This window comes from Alternaria conjuncta, assembly GCF_024043145.1.
Source record: "Alternaria conjuncta strain BMP 0040 chromosome Unknown scaffold_7, whole genome shotgun sequence".
NCBI classification, from domain to species: Eukaryota; Fungi; Ascomycota; class Dothideomycetes; order Pleosporales; family Pleosporaceae; genus Alternaria; species Alternaria conjuncta.
This window is the reverse complement of record NW_026250096.1, coordinates 614,070-635,943: the sequence shown is the minus strand read 5'-3', so window position 1 is coordinate 635,943 and position 21,874 is coordinate 614,070. Positions and strand designations below refer to the sequence as shown.

General features: G+C 52.1%; 8 protein-coding genes across 8 annotated transcripts; 5 read left to right on the top strand and 3 right to left on the bottom strand.

Moving 5' to 3' along the window:
- Nucleotides 1-586: 586 nt before the first annotated feature.
- Nucleotides 587-2,170, top strand: J4E85_005312 (uncharacterized protein; the record flags this gene model as incomplete). Its single annotated transcript, XM_051469561.1, has 4 exons — nucleotides 587-750; nucleotides 952-1,269; nucleotides 1,338-1,540; nucleotides 1,569-2,170. 4 exons carry the CDS (start codon nucleotides 587-589, stop codon nucleotides 2,168-2,170), a joined length of 1,287 nt encoding a protein of 428 aa, XP_051326392.1.
- Nucleotides 2,171-2,982: 812 nt separating this feature from the next.
- On the bottom strand, nucleotides 2,983-4,976 carry J4E85_005311 (uncharacterized protein; the record flags this gene model as incomplete). The annotated part of the gene is made up of 8 exons (XM_051469560.1): nucleotides 2,983-3,157; nucleotides 3,215-3,904; nucleotides 3,954-4,050; nucleotides 4,108-4,191; nucleotides 4,245-4,408; nucleotides 4,473-4,495; nucleotides 4,545-4,787; nucleotides 4,848-4,976. 8 exons carry the CDS (start codon nucleotides 4,974-4,976, stop codon nucleotides 2,983-2,985), a joined length of 1,605 nt encoding a protein of 534 aa, XP_051326391.1.
- Nucleotides 4,977-7,475: 2,499 nt separating this feature from the next.
- On the top strand, nucleotides 7,476-9,336 carry J4E85_005310 (uncharacterized protein; the record flags this gene model as incomplete). The annotated part of the gene is made up of 5 exons (XM_051469559.1): nucleotides 7,476-7,694; nucleotides 7,746-8,133; nucleotides 8,189-8,424; nucleotides 8,483-8,824; nucleotides 8,872-9,336. The coding sequence occupies 5 exons, from the start codon at nucleotides 7,476-7,478 to the stop codon at nucleotides 9,334-9,336; spliced, it is 1,650 nt and encodes a 549-aa protein (XP_051326390.1).
- A 1,079-nt stretch (nucleotides 9,337-10,415) lies between these two features.
- J4E85_005309 (uncharacterized protein) lies at nucleotides 10,416-11,063 on the bottom strand (the record flags this gene model as incomplete). The annotated part of the gene is made up of 1 exon (XM_051469558.1): nucleotides 10,416-11,063. One exon carries the CDS (start codon nucleotides 11,061-11,063, stop codon nucleotides 10,416-10,418), a length of 648 nt encoding a protein of 215 aa, XP_051326389.1.
- Nucleotide 11,064: 1 nt separating this feature from the next.
- On the top strand, nucleotides 11,065-12,156 carry J4E85_005308 (uncharacterized protein; the record flags this gene model as incomplete). The annotated part of the gene is made up of 2 exons (XM_051469557.1): nucleotides 11,065-11,121; nucleotides 11,215-12,156. 2 exons carry the CDS (start codon nucleotides 11,065-11,067, stop codon nucleotides 12,154-12,156), a joined length of 999 nt encoding a protein of 332 aa, XP_051326388.1.
- A 699-nt stretch (nucleotides 12,157-12,855) lies between these two features.
- J4E85_005307 (uncharacterized protein) lies at nucleotides 12,856-16,642 on the top strand (the record flags this gene model as incomplete). Its single annotated transcript, XM_051469556.1, has 3 exons — nucleotides 12,856-14,028; nucleotides 14,088-15,545; nucleotides 15,617-16,642. The coding sequence occupies 3 exons, from the start codon at nucleotides 12,856-12,858 to the stop codon at nucleotides 16,640-16,642; spliced, it is 3,657 nt and encodes a 1,218-aa protein (XP_051326387.1).
- A 443-nt stretch (nucleotides 16,643-17,085) lies between these two features.
- Nucleotides 17,086-18,200, bottom strand: J4E85_005306 (uncharacterized protein; the record flags this gene model as incomplete). The annotated part of the gene is made up of 4 exons (XM_051469555.1): nucleotides 17,086-17,510; nucleotides 17,564-17,628; nucleotides 17,678-17,795; nucleotides 17,843-18,200. 4 exons carry the CDS (start codon nucleotides 18,198-18,200, stop codon nucleotides 17,086-17,088), a joined length of 966 nt encoding a protein of 321 aa, XP_051326386.1.
- A 1,961-nt stretch (nucleotides 18,201-20,161) lies between these two features.
- Nucleotides 20,162-21,644, top strand: J4E85_005305 (uncharacterized protein; the record flags this gene model as incomplete). Its single annotated transcript, XM_051469554.1, has 6 exons — nucleotides 20,162-20,362; nucleotides 20,413-20,533; nucleotides 20,608-20,707; nucleotides 20,766-21,092; nucleotides 21,144-21,274; nucleotides 21,325-21,644. 6 exons carry the CDS (start codon nucleotides 20,162-20,164, stop codon nucleotides 21,642-21,644), a joined length of 1,200 nt encoding a protein of 399 aa, XP_051326385.1.
- Nucleotides 21,645-21,874: the final 230 nt, after the last annotated feature.

The window sequence follows — 21,874 nt, the reverse complement described above, 5'->3', positions numbered from 1 at the left end:
TCTAGAAGCAGGGTGGACGCGGCGACAAGCCACACGTGATGATCGATGACCCGTATCTTACACATACCTAGGTACTCAGCGCCAATAGGAGCTTGGACAACTGTCATGAGGTATACACCTGACGCTTCCACGAATGATTCAATATCAAAGCTGATTGTCGGGTGGTGCAAGTGACAGTCACGCAAACTTCTGAACTGCCCTTAAGTATCTGAGCGCCGTCCTCTGTATCAACTCACCGTCACCTCCACCCCAACATGGTCAACGGTGAAGACTATATACGTATTCCTCTCATTCCCGCTCTCCTTCACCATGTCGTCACTGTCTTCTAATTTGCAATCTCTGTCCTACGACTGGTTCACCTAGACTTTGCGCTGTCGCGACGCGCACTGCGCTGTTGGACCCTGCAAACATTGTGGACTTTCCTACGCGCAGCTACTGTTAGCATACACAACAACAAGCCGCGCCTCTACGTCTGATTTTGAATTGCTCTTTACAGATCTCACGCATTGCCGCATCCGCATCGCTCGTGCTACGAGTGGCATGCACTAACCTTCTAATCTCATCCAACCCAGCTGCACGTATCGCGATGACTGTGCCCAAAGTCAAGTCTCGCCCCCAGCTCCGTAGCCAAGCGAAGCAGCGTAGAACCAGCAAGAAGCACAACGTCGACAAGCCGAAAGCGAAACAAACAAACAGCGATGCGCAGAGCCCTACAAAAGCGCCAAAAGGTAGACACCGTTGCTTCAAACGGTATCTCCGCCGAATGAATCCACTGACTGGCTCAGTATACATGTCTTCTGCTGAATCCAACAACACGATCCATAACGACAATAGTAACCCTGTTGATGATAACGGATCGTCCTTCGCCAGGCGCCATGTACTAACAACTGACGATCAAGAGTCTGCCGGCGCCTTCAAAAGCGGTCTCAGAACCGTACTAATACGTGACAGAGCCCCTGTTACCACGGACAGTTCAGAAGCAGCCCGTAGCGCTACGGACGAGCAAGATCACGAGACGAGCGGTACCTACGAGAGCGATAATCGAAACGAATCAGGCGATGATGGTATCTCTGCTATCCCGTGCGGTTCTGGCGCGCCAACGGAATTTGAAGATGAGGATGACGACCCGCCTGCCTCTCTTCTAAACCTGGCGCCTATTTGGTATCCTCAGCCAGACTGGTCTTGGCCGGATACTCTGCCAGCGGCAACGGAAACTACATTAGGTGACTCTCCTGTCGCCGAACATGCTACAGCGGGCCCTTTCCAAGTGTCAGAGGAGACTACAGCAGATGGACCATCAGGAGTGGCAGCTGCCACACCAGACTCACCGTCGACAGGGCCGGATACGACGGTCGCAGTATCATCCGCATCAACAGTAACTACAGCACATCCAGCATCAGCGGCAACAATCACTACGGCAGACCCATCTTCAGTGTCGACAGTTGCTCCAGCGATTCTGACTCCGGTTGTGGCCGTTACTGCAACAGATTGTACTCCAGTGGTAGCCATCACTACATCAACTTTGGCTCAGGTATCATCGGTAAGCTCAACAAAGCCCTCTCTTGGAGTATGGCACAAATGGGTCGTCGACCTCTTTGCCGGACGCAAACCAGTCTCGCCCATGCACAACGATGTCAACAATGTACCACCGCCCGTCTCGATCATATCCTGGATTAGAGAGGATCGCGACTCCGACGCAGCGCTTCCATTGCCTTCCCAACCCCACCTTGAATTGAGATATCTCATCCCTGCGACCTTTGACAAGCGGATGAGACTGAACTATCATTCCAACATTCATCCCGCGCCCCAACATGACTCTGTCGGCAAGGTCGCGACCCATGAAGACGCATCCCCCACGAACAACGTACAGCGCGGCTTCGTCGTAGCAAATCGGCCTGCTTCAGCCCCATCTCCACCACGCCGCGACATTGATCATTACAGCAGTCTGCTAGCTCGTGACGACACCAACTGGGCGGAGTGGAACAAGCTGAATATTACTGCAGACGCCATGCCCTTCACACGGTCGCAGTCGGACACCCAATTCCTGCATCCTCAGACCGGAATGAAGATGGCACGGGCAAACGGTCACCTGACCAAGAGCCAGACTGGTCATGCTTTCCTAGAAGATGCCGGCCACCGGTATCCGTTTGGCCAGGGACCGGGCTGGTAGTGACTGAGCAGTCAAGACATCGCTTAAACCGACTGAACACTTGGATACGTCCACCCAGTGACGCAATCTGGAACTGGATCAATTCCTCAATGACTTGTATAATAAAAGTACGTACCACATCCTCCAGCGCAGCAACTAAAGCTAACGGCTGAAATCTAGACTGGTTCTTTTCTTCCCTTTTTCTGGTCTTGCGTCTGCAGCATTGGAGCGCGACTATTGTCCGCGCGAATGGCGTCTGCAGTATTGCCGTATCGGCATGGCTAGGTGCAGCTTTGCTCCACATCCAACGTGTGACGTGGTCCGAATTGGAATGCTCTTAGCTACCGGCGGCGCACACTAGGCGCGTCTTCAATCGGGCCGAGGACCGGCAGTGCTAGGAGGTGCTTTGCTTTTATCAGGGCTGCCCGGGCGCTAGTAGGCGAGTTGTCGCTGAAAACGGTCGCGGTATTGGGATGGGTGGCGTTCAGCGGCTAGGTCGTGTCTTTTTTTTGCTTTCTTTCTGGGAGATACCCTGCGTTCAATGTATACATATTAGAAGTTGGTGTGTCATGATATGCAAAGTGATGTTATGAGTGATGTGGTTGCGAGCATCGCCCTGGCTGGCGAGCAGCTCAATGTAGCAGTAGGCGTCATGATGATAAGGTGGCGTGTATTCATGTGTAGCAGTCGTTGTATCATGTACTCGTCTAGGAAATTCGTGCAGTCAGAAGAAAAGAAAGGAAAATAACGCCATTCCCGCATCGTCCGTTGCGTCATTGCTCTGCACATCCAGCAGCGAGCATCAACGTTAACCATCCCATAGACCTCTTTCTCTAATTCGCTTCCCTGATCGGAGTGAAGACGACCTTAGCACTAGGCTTAGGCAAGATGGTCGACCGCCAAGTGAAGAGGCGCTTCGCAGTCGGGTTGACAAGCTCACAGTCGTAGTTCAAGATAACTTGTCCGAGGATGACCTTCATGACAGCTGAGGCGTAGAACCTTCCGGGGCTGTAACGAATCGTTAGCAGTGTCTTCACAACAACCGAGATACAGCAAGAGACTTACCAGGCCATTCTGCCCGTTCCCCAGACGTGGAATGTCATGTCAAAGTCAGTCAGTTTCGTTGGCTTCTTCTGCATAATGTCGAAAGCGCCATCAGCATTCTCCAGGCTCTTGACAAGTTGCGGGTCAGCAAAGCGGAAACCACTGAATGTCGTTGCTTCGGGGTAATCGACGGGGTTCGTCATGATGGCGCGGACGGGCGTGCAGAACCAATCTCCAATGTTGACGTGGGTACCGTCTTTGAGAGAGAAAGGTTGGAGCGCCGAGCGGCGTGTGCTTTGCGACTCAACGGGTGTCAAGCGCGCAGACTCTTTGATAAAGCTGTCGAGAAGCGGAAGTCCAACACCGCTTTGCTCAAACGCGGTGTATTGGGACTCGCACTCCCTTCGTAGGGGTTCTACGTACTCAGGGTGGAGGCAGAGGTCGTGGATGGCGAAAGTTACGGTTGTGGAGACGGCGTGCACGGAGCCGAACCAGATGGCCATCAGCTCGTGGACGACACGCTGAGGTGTCCAGGGCGCGTTCTTGGGTGATGTCTCCATGATCCATTGGATACAGTCGGCGTGTTGGGGTACTTTTTGGCCCAGCTTGGCTGCGTCTCGCTCGATGCATCGTTCTTCGGCAATGGGCAGAAGCCTGTTAAAGATGACAGCGTGTGACTTGAGTGTGCGAGCGATGATGCCACCGACGATGCTGTACGGATTAGTAAGGCGGGCTGATGTGGCTCAGCAATAGCACTTACGGAGTCATGAACCCGGGTAGCAGGCGAACGATCTCAGCGCAGATCAAAGTCTCCTCGATGTATGCGAGGGCGGAGACCATGAACTGCTCATCCTTTGCTGCCTTCAGTCAGTCATGTACGAATCGATGAGCGAAGTTTCTGGCACGAGACTTACCCAGATCCTTTCCAAAGAAAGATACTGCATTCGACAAGACGACCAACTTCACAGTCATGTGGTACACATCCGACTGCTTCTTTCCTATTGATAGTTGTCAGCAGAGTCAAATAGATTAAAGCTTGGCGTTGTATTACCGTTGATCACTGGGTGTCCAGCATGTAGCTCCTGAAACCTGGTGCGGATGATGCAAGTAAGGTCAGGAAGGATCTTAGGCAAGTTGTTGGTCAAAAGTGTACGAAGAGCGCGGATAAACCCAACACCCTCAGTACCACGTCGGTCAAACCAGTTGAAACCGTGCCTGCGATTCGTTAGTAGACCGAATACACAAAGACTGCCTTCGAGAAGCGCGAGGGTCGTCCTACATAGTGTAGAGGGGCTGTAGCATCTACATTTTGTCAATAATCGCCAAGAACGAAAGCTGCCGAAGAACTCACCTGCTTCGACGCTGCCTGAAGTGACAGCACCGTATCTGGCGCATTGTCTAGCTCCTTGATCTGCTGAGGGTCGGAGACAAAGACATAGCGGTTATCCGGGGCGAAGAGCTCGAATGGCTTCCCTTTCGCCTCATCAAACGCTTTCTGGATGATTTCAGGGCCCCAGAAGAGATATGCCCATGCCTGGTACCGCTTGGTGATAGGCTTGAAGATGGTCTTCAAGATCCTTGATGGAGAAGAAGCCTGGTGAACAGGTCAGTGTGCACTCATAATGCATACGGAGGATGTGCATCCGGTACGTACCAGCTTCTTCGCAACCAAGGCCTTGTAACAAAAGAAAATCGATATCAAACCGAAGATGCTGCTCGCAGCATTGACCGCCAATGGGCTGAGCGCTGGCAAATGTACGCTCTGCATCTCTAAAAAGTCCATGATGGCAGTAAAGTTTGGTTACGAAGTAAGACCTTAGATTGGGCTAATAGGCGCGGGGTGTCAAGCATTGGTACATATAGAAAGTTACCATATCGACGTTGCTCTAGCTACAGGTTCTGCTGCGCGGACGAGCCGGTTGGAACGACCCGTTACATTACGTCTAAGCTTCTATGCAAGTAAACTAAAGTCATTGTTGGCTAGCTGAACTGTGCCACTGCACTGCAGCACGATCGGATTAATGTCAGGCCATCTGCATGCTACACAAGCTGCGTCGCTCGATGGACGCTCTCACCTATCGTGTGTTCCGCGGTCGATGAAAAGACGAGCAACCCACCCTTCTCTAGCGCTATCACAACGTCTGCTGTCCTAGAAAGTAAGTAGACCCGATGCAACTACCACGCAGAACACGAAGCGCCTCGTCCGTCATGCTGGAAGGACCAACGGTCCGATCCATAAGGGTGTAGTGTGGGAATCGGGGAAAACGGTGAACGTCTGGACGAGTCCGAGGCTGCGGCTCTAATTCGAGGCTTGTGCGCAAACGCACGAACGCGTGGGCGAATCACAGCTGGATGAGGAAATGTTCCGTGCGCTAGATGACGGAAGAGGCCCTTCAGGACCCCTGACTATCGATACGGCTAGGTCAAGCCGCGACCCTTGATGGACTGCCGCCGACCAAGATGGCGAATAGGTGAGTGCACGGCAAGCTATCGATGTCGAAAAGTGACAGTTGCAAAGGCGCGCTTAGGCGGGTTTTGCCCCACATGGCACCACTACCAAGAGGTAGGACCGACCGCTCACATCTGATTGGAGGACAAAAGCTCTGGTGGAGTCAAATCCGACGTCGGTCTTGTATCGCATCTGTACCTCGCTGCACCTAAGGAAGCGACTTCAAGGACAGAGCCTACTTACCGCTGTATTCCCAGACCAGCAAAAGGACCTACCTCGGCCGTCCTTGTGCAAGCCGCCAGGTGACCTAACACGCCTTCATATCTTCCAGGGTCTCTCGAAGCGGTACAAGGTTTAATCGTCATTGCGTGCATACAGAGATATCGATAGCGGGAGACAAAGGTAACATCGCGGGTAGCATTGCCTGCAGGCAATGAGGTCCAAGGCCCGCTTCTCCATGGGTTCCTTTCTTTTTGATCATGCACACCTCTTCCCACGTGTCTGGATACGGATGACGCGGACACACCCACTGGCCCGGCTTGGATCCTGGTAGCAATGCCTACGCACGTGCGGTTAAGGATTGAAGCAGGCCATCGGTTCCAATCACACATCCGGAGTACGTTTGCGTTTTAACTGGAGATATACGAAGAGGCTTGCATGTCCTAGTACCCCATCAGGACGAGCTGGCAAGAAAAATCCTTCGTCCGGATATATCGTAGCTAGAGCCAGCGCTGTCATGGTACGTCTTGGCGTATACGATCGACTTCAAGTAGACTTACCGGATGTCGACCGGATGATAGCGAGTAGTCGAGGTATTTTTTCCATGTGCAAACGAGCTCAGACCGACTTTGTATCCGGGCACCGCTCAAGAAGCGACCGACTAGCGCGCACATAGCATCCGCATACGTGTACGCGGGGGGAAGATGGCAACTGGCAACCAATGTCTTTCTCCACCAGAATTCGAGATCCAGTCGAACATCTGTACAAATCGCGCCACATGACGCATCTCTTCCTGGTCGAGGTTGCTCGAGCGAGCAATCGCAGTTGTAGTGGTGTGCTGCGACTAAAGTCGCAACTCTGCTGTACTCTTGCAGGATCTTATAGCCAATAGTTCTGCTTTTGTTTCCACGCAATACCTTTTAGTTGAAGTCATAATTCGACGTTGATTCTCCGGTCACATGCAAAACCAAACCAAGCCACTGAAAGACGAGACATTTGTGATCTTGCTTTGAGAGACCCCACGCCTATTCCTGATGTGGAAGTCTGCCGACCCGAGCCGTGTGTGGAGCCGCGCGGTTGACGCACTGTCGTACAACCTTCCTCAAAAGATGGCAGCTACTGCAATGTGAGTAGTACGCGGTGGGTGCATTGCATGCTGCAATACCGGAGCAACTCCCTAGGTACTACCCTGAAAATCATGCCGTTCGATGACCCGCTCAGTCGCGCTAGCAACAAGTGTCGCGGGAGGCCTATCGATTGCAAATTCGAGCTTGCTGCTTTGCGATCATTGGCTCGGCCGTCTCGGTGAGCGCCGCAATTAACAGTATATTCGGCAGAATGTACAGATCGGTAGCCGCGTTTGCAACATCGACATCGATGCATGCAGAGCACAGTGCTAGCTTGTTGGGAGGATCCGGCTGTTACCTACCTGCTGCATCAAATCCTTGCTCGTGCAAACAGCCCAATAGATGTACAGTCTAATGCAGAGGGCTTCCGAGGAGAGCTGAGCGGCGGGACGTTTCCTGTCACTGGCAGTCCATTGGCATCAGCATACTTTAAGTGTTTGGAGTGTCGAGTGCTCTTCGTTGTTCCTATGATCTGATTAGCTTAAGCATGGAGCTCATCATCACGCCCACACAGGCCCTCGTGCCTTTGTCTGTTCTGTTCTTAGTCTACCACGCAATTCGGGCATTGTTTTTCGGAAAGCCAGAGTCCAAGCATTGGGAGGAGCTGCCAGTCGTGGGCCTCCAGAAAGGATGGTTTGAATGGGTGTGGGCGACCTTGAAGTCTATCCGGAAGACCCAGGACTGGGCGTTTGAAGGGTATCGCAAGGTATGATAGTCTTCGATATCAGTAGAAATCTACTCATCCTTAATCTTCTAGTTTGCCAGCGTAAACAGCCCTTTCATCTTACCTAGCATCGACAGAGGAGCGATGATAATCCTTCCGCCTCGTCTGATCAAGAAGGTCTACTCACTGCCAGAGTCCACGCTCGATATCCACGCGACGCAGAGTGAGACTATCCAAACGAAATGGACAGTCTGGGACAAAGAAGTAGCCGACAATGACTTTCAGATCAACGTCGTGCGTCATCAGATTACGCGGAATCTCGAGCATTTGACGCCGCTGATGGCCGACGAACTTGACAGAGGCTTCGAGCGTTGGTGGGGAGGGAAAGGCGACACAGAGTGGAAGGAAGTCGCAGTATGGGATGCTTGCTTGAAGTTGATCGCTGGTGCAAGTAACGGCGCCTTTTGCGGCGCGCCGCTGTGTAAGTCGCTCGGGGTGCCTGGTTGGAAGATGCGCAAGCGCTGATAGTGTCGCAGGTCGTGATGAACAGTTCTTGAACGATCTTAGAGATCATGCAATGAGCATCTTTGCCGGCGCTATGCTTATCAACGCATCCCCTAAGCCGCTCAAGCCAGTGACTGGCTTTCTTGTAGGATCGACTTGCTGGTACTTGCGCAGAAAAGCAATGAAGGGCTGCTTGCCTTTTGTGACAGAGAGATTGGACGCTACTGCCCGTTTCAAGGCTGACCCGAAGTGCGGGTGGACACCACCGGTAGGATTCCGCCCCATGCATTAACGAGCTGCGCATCAACATACTTACCCGGTCCCAGAAAGATGGTCTCCAATGGCTTATCGATGAGTGCTACGCCGCAGCCGCAAAGGGAGATGCAGGGCAGTTGGAGCCGAAGCGAGTGGCGCATCGGCTCTTGTTGGTCAACGATATATCCCTTCATTCGACCAGCTTCACTGTGCAGAACGTCATCCTGGACCTCTTCAGCTCGGATCCGGCAATGGGGTATGTTGATGCTCTGCGAGATGAAGCTGCATCCGTGCTCGCCAAGTCTGGTGGTGTATGGACGCGCGATGCGGTGCGGGATTTGAAGCTCATCGATTCAATGATCCGTGAATCAATGAGACTTAATCCGTTCGCCATTGTCGGACTTCCGCGAACAGTATGTATGCCAACAAGTATTAAAGGACTGGTATTAACGAAGTGCAGGTCGTTCACCCCGAAGGCATTCGTCTCCCAGTTTCCAACGTTCATGTGCCTCAAGGTACCATGATCGCGGTTCCAATGGAGCCAATCCACTATGACGAGAGTATCTATCCCCAAGCACGCAGCTTCAACGCGTTCCGGTTTGCAGACCCGAACAATGTGACTAGCATCGTCGACAACTTTGCAACCAAAGACGACCTTGAGGCTGCTAAAGCGGACACGAACGACCGGAAGGGCAAGTCGACTGCTACGCTTGACGATGCTTTCCTCGGGTTCGGGTTCGGCCGACACGCCTGCCCTGGGCGATTCTTTGCCTTGAATGAGATGAAGGTCTTCATTGCGCACATGCTGTTGAACTATGACGTTGAGCACATGGCGGTCAGGCCGAAACCGTTGGATACCGTGTGGCTAAAACTTCCGTTGCATGGTGGGAAGATCCGGGTGCGACGCAGGCCGTCAAGTGTGTAGATAGAATAAAGATATCCTCTGTTGATCCTCATCCGGTGTAAATCCGACAGCCGTCGCTGTATTGATTCGAGCCCTTGCTACAGACGCCTGCCGGGCGAACATACTGGTTTGCGCTTCGTGTTCGATATCGATGTCGAGTTCGTCGTCAATTCGTAGGTCCCAAAGCTCTTGTTCGGGTAGATCGCGAGAGTATTCAGACGCCAGCTAATCTTCCTGGTCGCTTCCTCTCTCTTCGCGCTCGGGGGCGGTAGTGCAGGAAGACTTCCTCACGTAGGATCGCCCATCGCAGGTCGGCCGACTTATGATGCGGGTATGGGAGGGATTCTTATGTTCCTGATGAGCAGTGATCTGAATGACACCTAGGGCTAATGTTTAGCTGAATCGGCCCAGCAGCATGTAGTCCTGAGAGAAACCGGTAGTGCATGGAGCGCGTGCAGAGGGGAGTTAGCGACGGAACTCTACACAGGTCTCACAATCCGTGGCGTCGTACTTGCTGCGGTGTTGCTGTTTGCGCGACTGTGGTACCTCCCAGAGACGCATGAGGCTAATATCCTGGACAGTTCTGGCATGCTGTTCAGTCTTGGTCGCTACTTCCTGCTATCGTAGCTGATTTACCCAAGACAGACGTCGCTTCCTAGACGGAAACCTACAACTTGGTGCGGACCTTCGAACAAGTCGGATACCACCATCGCTGTCACCGTGTAAAATAGTTCCTTTGATCAAAACCTTCAATTGAACTCGTCGCCATCGTTGCGCGCGCAACTGCGGAGCGAATGGGCACACGGCTTCGCGAGCCAGGCGGGCCTTGTACGTGAGATCATCGCAACTGGCATGTGGACCAAGGTGACCGAGATGCGTCAGTGGCGTTTACGAGTATAGCGGCTGGGCTCAGCTTGAGGTATCAGTATCGTGTGTTGCTGGTTGATTGTTGTTGGAGGAAGCGTCCGCCCCCTTAAGGGAAACCACGCTAACCATGGAACCTTGGAAGCCACATGAGAGGATGCACGTGAGAGCGAAAGAGATAACTGCACGACAGCGTAGTTACATGTACAGATATCGCTCACAAGCCTTTGGGACTGCTATGAGCTTCTCAAACACTCCTGTACCAATTGCACGCGAGCCTGGAGACTGACCACGTGATTGGGTACTAGCGTGTAATGGATGCCCCGACCGGCAAGCTGCTTTCGGAACGCGTCGTCGATGCGCATCCACGCCTCCGTCCCGTCTGGCATCAATCGCGTCCCGTCGTCGGCAAGCCAACTACAGCCAGCTTCGCATAGCACCACAACGCCCGCCTTCATGCGCCGCTCGAGTTCCTTCCACTTTGCCGATGCGAGCATCTCGCCTGCCGCTCCTTCGCCCACGAACAGTTGCGCGTATATGATAGGATCGAGACCGGAGCGATCGGAGATATACCATGTGGTCTGCGGCGTGTCAAGACCTATGGCAGCCTGTTCGGCTTCGAATTGCGCGTCGAGGATGTGCTTCTGCAGTTGCAGGGATCGGGACGGCGATGCAGTGATGTCCTCGCGGCTGAATTGCTTGTCGTGTAACACTTTGCGCGCGACCTCTCGGATGATCACCGGCTTCGAGGCTACCTCTGTAACTGGAAGGGCTGTGTCACGTTGATGAAACGCGTCTTCGAGTGCGTTCACGAGCGTCGTCTTGCCGGTACATTGGGCGCCGATAATGTAAAGACAGCGACTGAGGGCTGCCTCATTCGCCATTATGTCTGTGGTGAGTGCTGGGGAAGAGTCAGAAGTCAAGGCAGACGCTGCTCTTACGGTAAGTCTTGTTTTGCCGCTTTGGGTAGTTCGGTGTAACGTCGCACAAGCAAACGCAATCCTTCACGAATCACGAAGACTTTCGTCTGTGTAGACCCCGCATCAAGCCACTCTCTTTCTGCAACACTGCGGCGCACTCCTCTCCATCACAACAATGAGCAACTTGCGAACTTTTCGCGTCGTGCTCTCGCGTGATTTCGATCCAGAGATCACATCATGGAATTACACAGTTGCCAACCTCCCGCAGACCAGGCAGACAAACGCGGCTGGACTTGTCAAGTGCTTTTCCCTTGTTTCTTCGGGAACGGTGCAGGAGATCGTCCTGCGGTTTGAAAGCGCGCCCTCCAACCGTGTTACACGCAAAGAGCCTTTGGACAGACTCCTCCTCGTTTCGCTGGCGGACTTCCGCTTGCGTTGGCCTTCAAAGTCGCCAGATGACCCACCACGCGTAGCCACTGGCAGAGAGAACGGCGATTACGTCACAAGACTACTCACCACTGGCGTTGTACTCAATGGGACTCACTACCACTTCTTTGGTCATTCAAACAGCCAAACGAAGTCCAGATCTTGCTTCATGTATGGCGCATCGAAAGAAGACATCTCTGCCAAGATCGAAGCTATGGGTGATCTCTCGAAACTCAAGTCCGTAGGCAAGAAGGCAAAACGAATCGGGCTGCTTTTCTCTAGCGCAGAGGCCGTGCTTGATCTCTCCCCGGAACGCTGCAGAGACATCGACGACGTCAAACGCGATGATTACGTTTTCACCGACGGATGTGGTCTGATATCTCTTCAACTTGCTCGACAACTGGCCCAGAGACGCAACATAATACATCGCAATCAGCGCTACCTACCGTCCGTATTCCAAATTCGATATCGTGGATACAAGGGCGTATTGACCTTAGACCCTACCCTTCAGGGTAAGGAACAGGTACAGTTTCGAGAATCTATGAGGAAGTTCAAGGATGCGTCCGATCACAGTTTCGCGGTCGTAGACTATTCCAAGGTTGGATTTCCAAATCGTCTCTTGGTCTACTGAGCTGACTGGACTTAGCCTTACGTCTATGGTAGCCTAAACGATGAGGTGGTGGTGCTCTTGCATTCGTTGGGTATTTCGGCGGATATCCTTCTCGACAAGCAGCAGCAGCATCTGCACTTCCTCAATAACGTTAGCCAAGGTAATCCTGGGGCAGCCTTCCAGTATCTCTCATACAGTGGCAGACTCGATCTAGCAGAGAGACTTCTATTAGATGGCATTGGATCTGTCCACACCCTCCTCGGAAGGATGATTCGAGAAGAGTACACCAAGATGCTGAACAAACGAGACGAACAACGATGTCGGATTCTGATCCGCCGCTCACGGCTTCTCTTCGGTGTTTGCGACCCAAGTAGCAAGAATGGTCACCCGGGAAAGCTCAGAGAAGGTGAATGCTTTGTGCGGATAACTGATGTTGACGGGCGAGCGCATACCATCATTAACACCGAGGTGATGGTAACGAGAAATCCATGCTTGCATCCAGGCGATCTCCAGAAATTCAAGGCAGTAGATATTCCGGAGTTTGCTCATCTAGTCGACTGCATCCTGTTCTCAACTGAAGGGAGCAGACCAAGCGCTGATCTCATGTCAGGCGGTGATCTCGATGGGGACAAATGTAAACCTCTCGTATGCATCTGTCTCGAACTCGCTAATATCTTTCTAGTCTTTGTGACTTGGGATCCAGATATCATTCCACGAACGATGGCACAGCCCGCCCAGTACCCAGGAGGCAAAGAACTTGTAACTTTCGGCGAAGTGACCGGTGACGCCCGAGCGGAGTACTTTGCCCGATACACCAGTGCGTCCCTGGGGAAAGTCAAAAATCTCTACATGAAATGGGCGCGCCTCGGTCATGCCATGAGCCCGCAATGTCAACAACTCAATCGGTTGTTTTCTCAATGCGTCGATGGAAACCACATCCGGATTCCTGACGACCTCAAGGAATTCACGAAGTTGGAGGATCCGTCTGAACCTAAACATACCGTCGCTCCCTTCATCTTGGATGTTCTGCATGATGCTTGCACCCAGCTCATTCTTCAGGCTGACAACACACGACCCAACGACTGCGATGAAGTCGACGTGATGGAGCTCTTCCTCGCACGAGACAAGATGGCGATGTCTGAGTTTGAATTACTGCATCTTCTACTGCGTTGGTGTAAGCATAGCGGTGAAGACATTCTCGAATACCGTCACCATCTCGATTTCAGTGCTTTGAGCGATGAGCAGCAAATATGGTTTCTTAGCTGCCTTCCACCGTCTGCAACTGCGCCGAGTTTGGTACGGAACGGGCTTCTCCAGTCAGAACTCGTCACGCCTGACGAGGTGAGCAAGTTTCGCCTAGATCAGCCGCACCTGCACTGGAAGCCGGTCTTCAGATCGTCCACCGACCGTATGCAAAGATTCTTGCCTACCGTCTCTCAGGCCTTGGAAATTTTCCACAAGAAACTCATCATCTTGACGGTGGATGAACGTCTGAGCGTTGCGATATACGTATCAAAAAAGATTGAAAGAGCAAGCGAAGTTCAAGTCGACACCGGCGTCGTAGTCTTCGCTTTCCCCCACTCACAAGGCCTACATTCACCAAATTACAAAATGCTACCAACCAAGGTCAATTACAGGTTGTTTTGCGATGAGCATATGTTTCAATTGTACGAACGTCAGCGAAGTAACACATGGATCTTTCTGAGGCGTCCTCAGGCTGACGATTCGCTCTACCGAAATGAGAAGAACAAAGGAGACAAACGCAGAGCACGCGAGACTACTGTGCGCGACGGAGTCAACTTTGACTGCAAAGCTAGCATTGCTTTGGACAAAGTTGGTCGAGGACTTCAGCAGCATATCGGCAAGGTGCAGCAAAATGGGGTATTGGGTGCGGTAGGTTGACGCTCTATATGCCGGACTTCTACAGTTGCCGTAGTACTGATAACATTTAGGAAATATATGTCATCAGCAACAGAGACATCAACTCAATGCGGGTGCTTGACGAGTGGCTTACCTTCGTCGACACTGATGAAGTCTTACCGCTATTTGAGAAACCGAACAAGAACTACGATGTTCCCAGATTGGGTTCTAAAGACTGGACAGACTACCCCGAGACAGTAGTTGCCGTGGTTCGCGACAAAGACTTTGCTCACCTACAAAAACTGAAGTCTGTGTCAGACCTGTCGACCATCCTTGGTTTGCTCAATGACCATGGTGAAAAGAAGATGCTTTTGGACACGTTCTCGCATGTTCTTGTTTTTGAAGCAAGCTCCGCCCTCTCGCTAGACCGGACGATCGTAGCGTCGACTCTCCTCGACTTCCTACCGAATGCGGTGTACCTGATACCCGCATTCTTCCAATCTCAAACGTGGGAGACTCACAGTTCCTCGTTGGAAGAACACCTCACCCACCTGGCCTTTACGCTACTGAGGAACCTCGTCCTATTGTCGGAGGAAATGGGTACTTTCACCAGGCGTCCAACCCAAATCCTGTTACAAGAAATGAAGTGCATCTCGTTGAAAGAATTCGCCGAGATCGTGGAGCTTATTGCGCTTACGGTCCGCTCTTCCGAGACAGCTCTAGATTTTCTTCTTGGGGTCTTAGAGCCTGAAACCCCGCGGCTTCTGGTTGGACGGCCGACTGCAATTCGGCAATTCACGTCATCGTTGTTCGGCATCGCGCTCGACCATGTAGATGAAGCATCTAGCGCTCGTGAGCTAAAGTCGCAAGAGTTCCTCGAGCTGCGCTTGGACGGCTATAGCGACGGCTATGCAGTGGTCAAGGGCACACTTCGTATCGACTCTTCCTTGAATGGATTGCTCAAAGCTGGAGATCATGTTCGGCTTACAGCATCCGATCCGCCGCAGAATGATGTTATCGCAAGGCTCTTCTCGATGGATGCTGTTGTGTCATCTGCTGAGCCAGGCAAGATTGCATTTCGGTGCCTTCATCATCCGCCGTCGTACCTTGACAAGTGCGCTTGGAGTGTCACGCAGTGTGGGTCTTTTGTTACAAGTAAGACATCGTTCGACGCTGTAACTACTTTCTACACAGAGCGCGAAGCCTGCAGTGCCATCTACGCAATGCTTCTCGGTCTTCCTCCGTCAAACCAAGGTGATTCAATTGGTATCGAGCTACCAGTGACCGTCGCCCCATTATTGAACGGAAGTCAGAATGCAGCACTCGCAGCTTCGATGAAACATTCATTAACGTTCATCTGGGGCCCTCCGGGTACAGGAAAGACTCACACCATTGTCGTCATTATTATTCAGTTGCTGGAAAAACTGCCCAAATTACGATTCCTCATTACTGCGCCAACACATAATGCAGTGGACAACATGCTGAGGAGATTCGTGGCCTACCCTGAAGCGAAGAATGGCGGCATTGTCCCTGTTCGGGTATCGACGCAGGTAAGTGCGGTTACCTCACACACAGTTGATAACTGTACTCATATCATAACAAGCTTTCCAAAGTCGCTCAGGACTTACGTACATACACGTGTGACGCCATGGTCGGCAAAGACCTAAGCGCGAACTTCCCAGCTAGGCGTAAGGCGCAAAAGCGGATCAAAGAGGCCCGTCTCGTGTTTACTACGTGCACTGGAGCTGCTTTAGGTTTGCTTCGTAACGAGGCTTTCGATGTCGTTATCATTGACGAAGCCTCACAGCTTACTGAGCCCGCAACCCTGGTGCCTCTTGTCAAAGGGTGTTCGCGTGCGATATTAGTTGGAGATCATGTCCAGCTTCGCGCCACGGTTCAACAAACTGCCGTGGTAACCGGTTATGACGTCTCACTCTTTGAGCGCCATTACAATTTAGCACCGAGAGAAGGTGTCGCAAAAGTTATGCTTGATACGCAGTATCGCATGCATCGCTCCATCTGTGATTTCAGTTCCTCCGAGTTCTACGACGGCAAACTCCACACTGCTGTAGCTGACAACGCGCGTCCGCTGCCTCCTTCGCTCTTCCCCTGGCCCAAGACAAATCGTATGGTTTGGGTCGAATGCGCTGCACCTGAAGACCTTTTCCAGCAATCCAAGTCGAATGCTGGCCAAGGCGACGTCTGCAAACGTATCATTCAGCTTCTGAAGGCATCACCGGCATCTAGTGGCTCGACTGCAACCCCAAAGGACTCCATCGAAACCCCTACTATCGCAATATTGACACCGTACACTCGTCAGAAGACTCTGCTTACAACAACAATTCCGAATGCTGAAGTCTACTCCATCGATAGCTTCCAGGGTCGTGAGGCTGACGTCATTGTGTTTGTCACCGTTCGGTGCAACGCTCATTACGCCTTGGGATTTCTGGATGACATGCGACGGCTGAATGTGGTCATGACAAGGGCGAAAGCTGGTGTTGTGTTGGTTGGGCACAAAAACACGTTGACAGGTGTAGGGGCAGCGGAGACTGTAGACGATAGCAAACTGGTTTGGAAGAGATTACTAGAGCGGTGCGAGGTTGTGGAGTTGCCAGCTCAGGACGAGGACAGTGGTTCCACTCACTGATGTACAGTGTCGCACATTACTTTGTCCTCCATATCGAAAGCCTCGGTCTCGGATCATAGCCGCCGACCGCTATCCTCGGGACTGTTACCTGTCAAGTTGCAAATGTTCATGACCTGCACGCGATGCAGCAATGCACTTCTAATGCATCCATTACATAAGGCAATTCGAGACGACCCACAATGGCAGCCGGGAACCCGACGCGGCATCGGCAATCATGCCGGCCAAACGTGCCGTTCCATTCCCATTGCCGCAACCAAGTTCACCCGTGTTGCAATGACCATCATATCCCCGTGCCGCGCCTCGACGTGGAGCCTCATGCTTCGCTGTGCCTGCACTTTGTTCAAGCATGCGAATCCTTCCAAGTGTTCCCCCGGCTTGTCTTTGCAAGGTCCCAGTCCCAACGGGACGAATCATCAGATTACTGCCAAGGCCCCATATTACTTCTATCTTCGTGTGTCACAAGGACTATAACTCGGCCTCGTATGCTCGGTGACATCCTCGTACTCGACTGTCAAGTGTTGCGTTCGCGTAATGCCGGAGTTTGTCTCCACTTTACTCTCCTCGCTACCATTCCGAAAGCCCGGGCTCAAGATACTGTCCTGGCTATCGTGGCCCAGGGTTGTTTCAGATACGCCCGACTTCCCATGCTGCTTGGCTGACCGAAGAGTCTTGCTCCCGATTGTAGCGAGCTTCACACCCGACCGACTACGCGATCTGTATCCACTTGGACCTTGCTCACCGCGTGAGCTACCAAAGATTCCCCGGCCAAAGATGCGGTCAAATAATGGCTGCAAAGTCGGTATGCAGGCGCCGATGATGATAGAGTTTCCCTCGATACTGGTCCAGATAGTGATGTCGGCCGTATCGTCTGTATCGCGTTATCAGCATGGCTGATTCAACACCGAATGCGGGTCTACTCACAGCTGAAGTCAGGGCTCGCAAGCGCTGGAAGTCGAGTCGACTTGTACACAGCTACGGCTGCCGCACTGTTTCAAGTGTGAGCGGAAGTTCCAAGACAAGCATACGCAAGCTTACATAGAACCCAGTCCCAGCGCGGCACTCAAGGCTATCTTCTTCTTGAGGTTGATTTGTAGTCCATACAGAACAACGGCGGGATATATCGCGAGGTAGAGGTCCACGACGGCGGAGATAGCTTCGCGACGGTCAGTCATATTCTAGGTTTACTGGCTGTGAACTTACTTCCAGCTACGATGGCGTAGTAGATCAGAATCCATGGGCTCCAGCAAGTACCCTGGACGGAGAAGTCCCACTGCGACCGAGAAGGCGTACACTGTGCGAAGATGATGATGACACAGCCAAACAGAATCAACAAACAACCACCGGTCATAGCCCACAGGAATATCCTATGTTTCCGGCTAGGGTTGGTGATTCTCGTCAGGAGAGCGACCACGGCCAGCTTGGGGATTCCAAACGAGAATATACCGGGAGGGAAGCCCGCGAGGGTGTACAATATAGCACCGGACCTTTGCTCGTCGGTGAGCACGGAGAAATGTCGTCCGTTTCCAGCTTGTACGGCTGCTATCGTAAGGCCAAGCATGATGTAGCCACATATCTACACGACGTGTCAGCATGCTGAGCTAGTGAGAAGATTATGAAGAAAGCACTCACCATCGACAATATGATCAGCCAGTCGTCGAGGCCTAGTCTTGATAGAATTTTGACTCTAACATAGAGTCTGGCCGCAACGAAAACAGTCGCTACCGTCGTCAACGAGATGCATACTGCCAAAACCGTTGGACCCTTAGTTTGTTGGGCAAAGCCTTCGGAAAGATCTTGCGATACTGCCATGTTGCAACAAGGCGAGGTGGGGAACCAGATGATGAGGAAGAAGTTACAGTGCTGGAGCCTAGGTTCAGTTTGATATAAGCTCGACTGAACATCAGACTCTCTGCTCATCCCCTGCGCATGCCTGCAAAAGCATTATCGCCCTCTGACCACCAACACCAGGGGTCGTAAGAGTTCGTGCGCAGTTTCGTCATGTAGCGATGCGGCTTAGACCTGGGAGCTTTCAGAAGTTCGCACCGCCCCTGGTGCCGGGCATGGTTTCCGGAACGACTGTACTTTTTCAGAAAGCTGACGATCGTGTGTCAGTCTACGGACTATTTTCTGAACTGGGAAGCGCGAGAGTAATCATTTCTATGCAGCGTGGGCGACGCCAGGCCCACACGTGCTCGCACGTACATCGGATGCATAGGCCCGTCAAAAGAATCGACTGAACGGGTGGCCCAACCCAATCATAGCCATTCCGGTCAGAAATGTCTTCTAATAGACTGCATACAGCCTTGGAGTAAGGTCTACGAAAGCAGCTCAGATATGCATTCGCGCATGGGTCTCTCTGACTTCCGGTGGACAAGGTATCTGCTCCTGTCGCCAACTTGCTCAGCCAGCGGTAAGCAGACGTCTTGCCAATGACAGGGGTGAAGGACGTTGTCAGGCGGCCCGCTCGGTTCATCGATTGATCAACGGACGTCCCGTCTGCGGGAGTCGATAACATGATCTTGGGAAGCGACAAGAAAAGCAACTAATATGGAAATTTGTGTTGCCTTGGGGTTTCCAATCTTTTCATTCTATACTCATGAAGACTACGCCGCATCTGCCCACATACATCCTTCACATCCTTCACATCCTTCTACAGGGTGTGTCTCACAGCAGCTGTAGGATCATCGATGGAGTGACTATTTGTGGTGCCTGGATGAGCTGATTGGTCTCCACTTAGCGACGGTTGCGTTGCCGATGCCGCACTAATGTGGCTGTTTAGCCGGCTTGCCGCTCAGCCGCTCTTTCGGGTCCAAAGCCACGGGCCGTGTGGGGGTTTCGGCTTGCCACTGACTCTTTTCGAGCCCCATTCCCCACACTCACACCACTCGCGACAACGGTTCCCCTTTACAAGGGATCGCGATATTCTATTGGTGTTTGTTTCATCCCATTTTGAAGCTCATGGAATGATCAGAACGTTCCCAATGAGTAAGTAGAGCGATGGGATACTAGATTGCAACTGCAAGCCTGCTCTATTTACAGAGGATCACCTTTACAAATGTTGGTTATAGCTGATCAGAGGTCCTTCAAGTGGGGGCTGTTCTCCAGCAGGCCATCATTCGAGTGCCAAGACGGACGATGGTATTGAAGTGGAAGTCAGGCCCACTGACTTGGGTGTGAATGCTCCGCGGATTCATCGTCCTTCAGTTGAAGCTTGTCATGCTGCGCCGTTTTCCGCCTCAGGGTATTCTTCTCGCCTGCTGTTGCCAAAACATCCTTCCCGTCTGATAACACGCCGCCATGAGTCGCAAGCCGCTGACCACACCGGCAATGCTGCTGTCCATCTCTGTGGAGACTCGGGAGTTGGACTGAAGGAATTGACTTGCAGTTATAAGGAAGCAACGTATCAGCTGTACATCCAGCAGTGCCGTGAATCCTTTCACCTTCAACCCGTTTTACCGCCCAATTACGTTCCTCTTACCCCTTGCTCGTTACTTTTGAACGTGTCAGAACTTTGCAAACATGCTGGTCGATCTCGGCATTGCTGTGCGTGCGAACGACCCAAGCGCCGTTCCATGCCTACTGGAGAAGCTGTCAGAATTCGGGGGCAAACCCTCTGTTGATCACAATGACACTCGCATGGCAATGCTTTCGCAGGCTAAAGCGCTCGTCAGGGCGCTGCAGACTCCCCGTGAGACCATGATCGAGCAGAACTGGGCCCAGGTATGTGCTAGATCTTTGTAGAGTTTTCTGTATCTAAGTGGTGTCACTAGCCCGGCTGCCATACCGCCATCACCACCTGCTATAATGCAGGTGTGTTTGGTGTACTTGGAGACAAGCCAATGAAGGTGGACGACATTGCGAACAAGCTTGGAAAGCCTCGCGAACTGTTGGGTAAGCTTGTATACTAGCGAATCGTTCCGCGACCTCGCTTACACTGGTAGCTCGCTTGATGAGGCACATTGCAGCCATGGGTTACATCACGGAGACCGACAGTGATGAATACATGGCGACAAACTTCTCGAAGGCCTTGACTATCCCTATCATTGGAGATGGCTATCCAGCCCTGTAAGTGTTCTCGGTGCTTGAGACGTTGCTAAACTGAGTACGGTGCTGATCAAATCAGTGGCGGTGGAGCCCACCAGTCTTGCAGCAAGTTCTCGGAGTACTTGCAGAAGAACGACTACCAGCTCACCTCAGACATAACCAATGGGCCGTATCAGTATGCTTTCAATACTGAGCTTGACATGTTCCGGTATCTGGATACACACCCGCCCCTGGGTCAGCAATTCAACAACCACATGGGTGGCTATCGCCAGGGTCGACCAAGTTGGATGGACTCGAACTTCTACCCTGTGCAGGAGCAGCTGATAGACGGTATGGACAACTATAAAGACGCCGTCTTGTTGGTAGACATTGGCGGCGGTTACGGTCAGGACATCCAAGAATTCAGGTATGTTGCCACAAGGCCTAGTCCAGATTCGTATGCTTACGACACATTTAGATCGAAGTATCCTCAGGTACCTGGTCGTCTTGTGCTTCAAGATCGACCTTCCGTTATTGACGGGATCGAGCGACTGGATCCCAGCATCGAACGTATGGAGTATGACTTTCATACCAAGCAACCATTGGAAGGTACGTCTGGCAGCTGCAGAGCTACCCGTCATACGCTAATCAACCCCCAGCGGCGAAAGCATACTACATGCACTCCGTGTTGCACGACTGGCCCGACGACGTGTGCAAGAGCATCTTGAAGCAAGTTGCTGGCGCCATGAAGAAAGGCTACAGCAAGCTTCTTATCAACGAAAACGTCATTCCGGACAAGGGCGCGGACTGGCAAGCCACTGCTTTGGATATGATGATGATTACCCTTTTCTCTTCGAAGGAGCGTACGTATTCGCAATGGAGCCAGCTGTTGGAGTCGCCGGAACTTGGATTGAAGATCGTTCGTGTTTGGACCGTGAAGCACTCGCAAGAGAGCTTGATTGAATGTGAGCTAGTTTGAGTCTTCATCGGCGGAGATGAAATCGCTTCAGAAGCTTGTTAAAAAGAATAAAAGTTGTATACCTTACCTCCCTTCTGCTAAGTTGCGTTGCTTTGAGGTTGCCGACGCAGGCCGAAGCGGTGACCTATCGACAGTAAAGCGGTGACCTATCGAATTCACTATCTCGGACTAGTTCATGAATTAAGGTAAGCATTGTGCCTTCCAACTATCCAGATCGTATTTTCCACTAC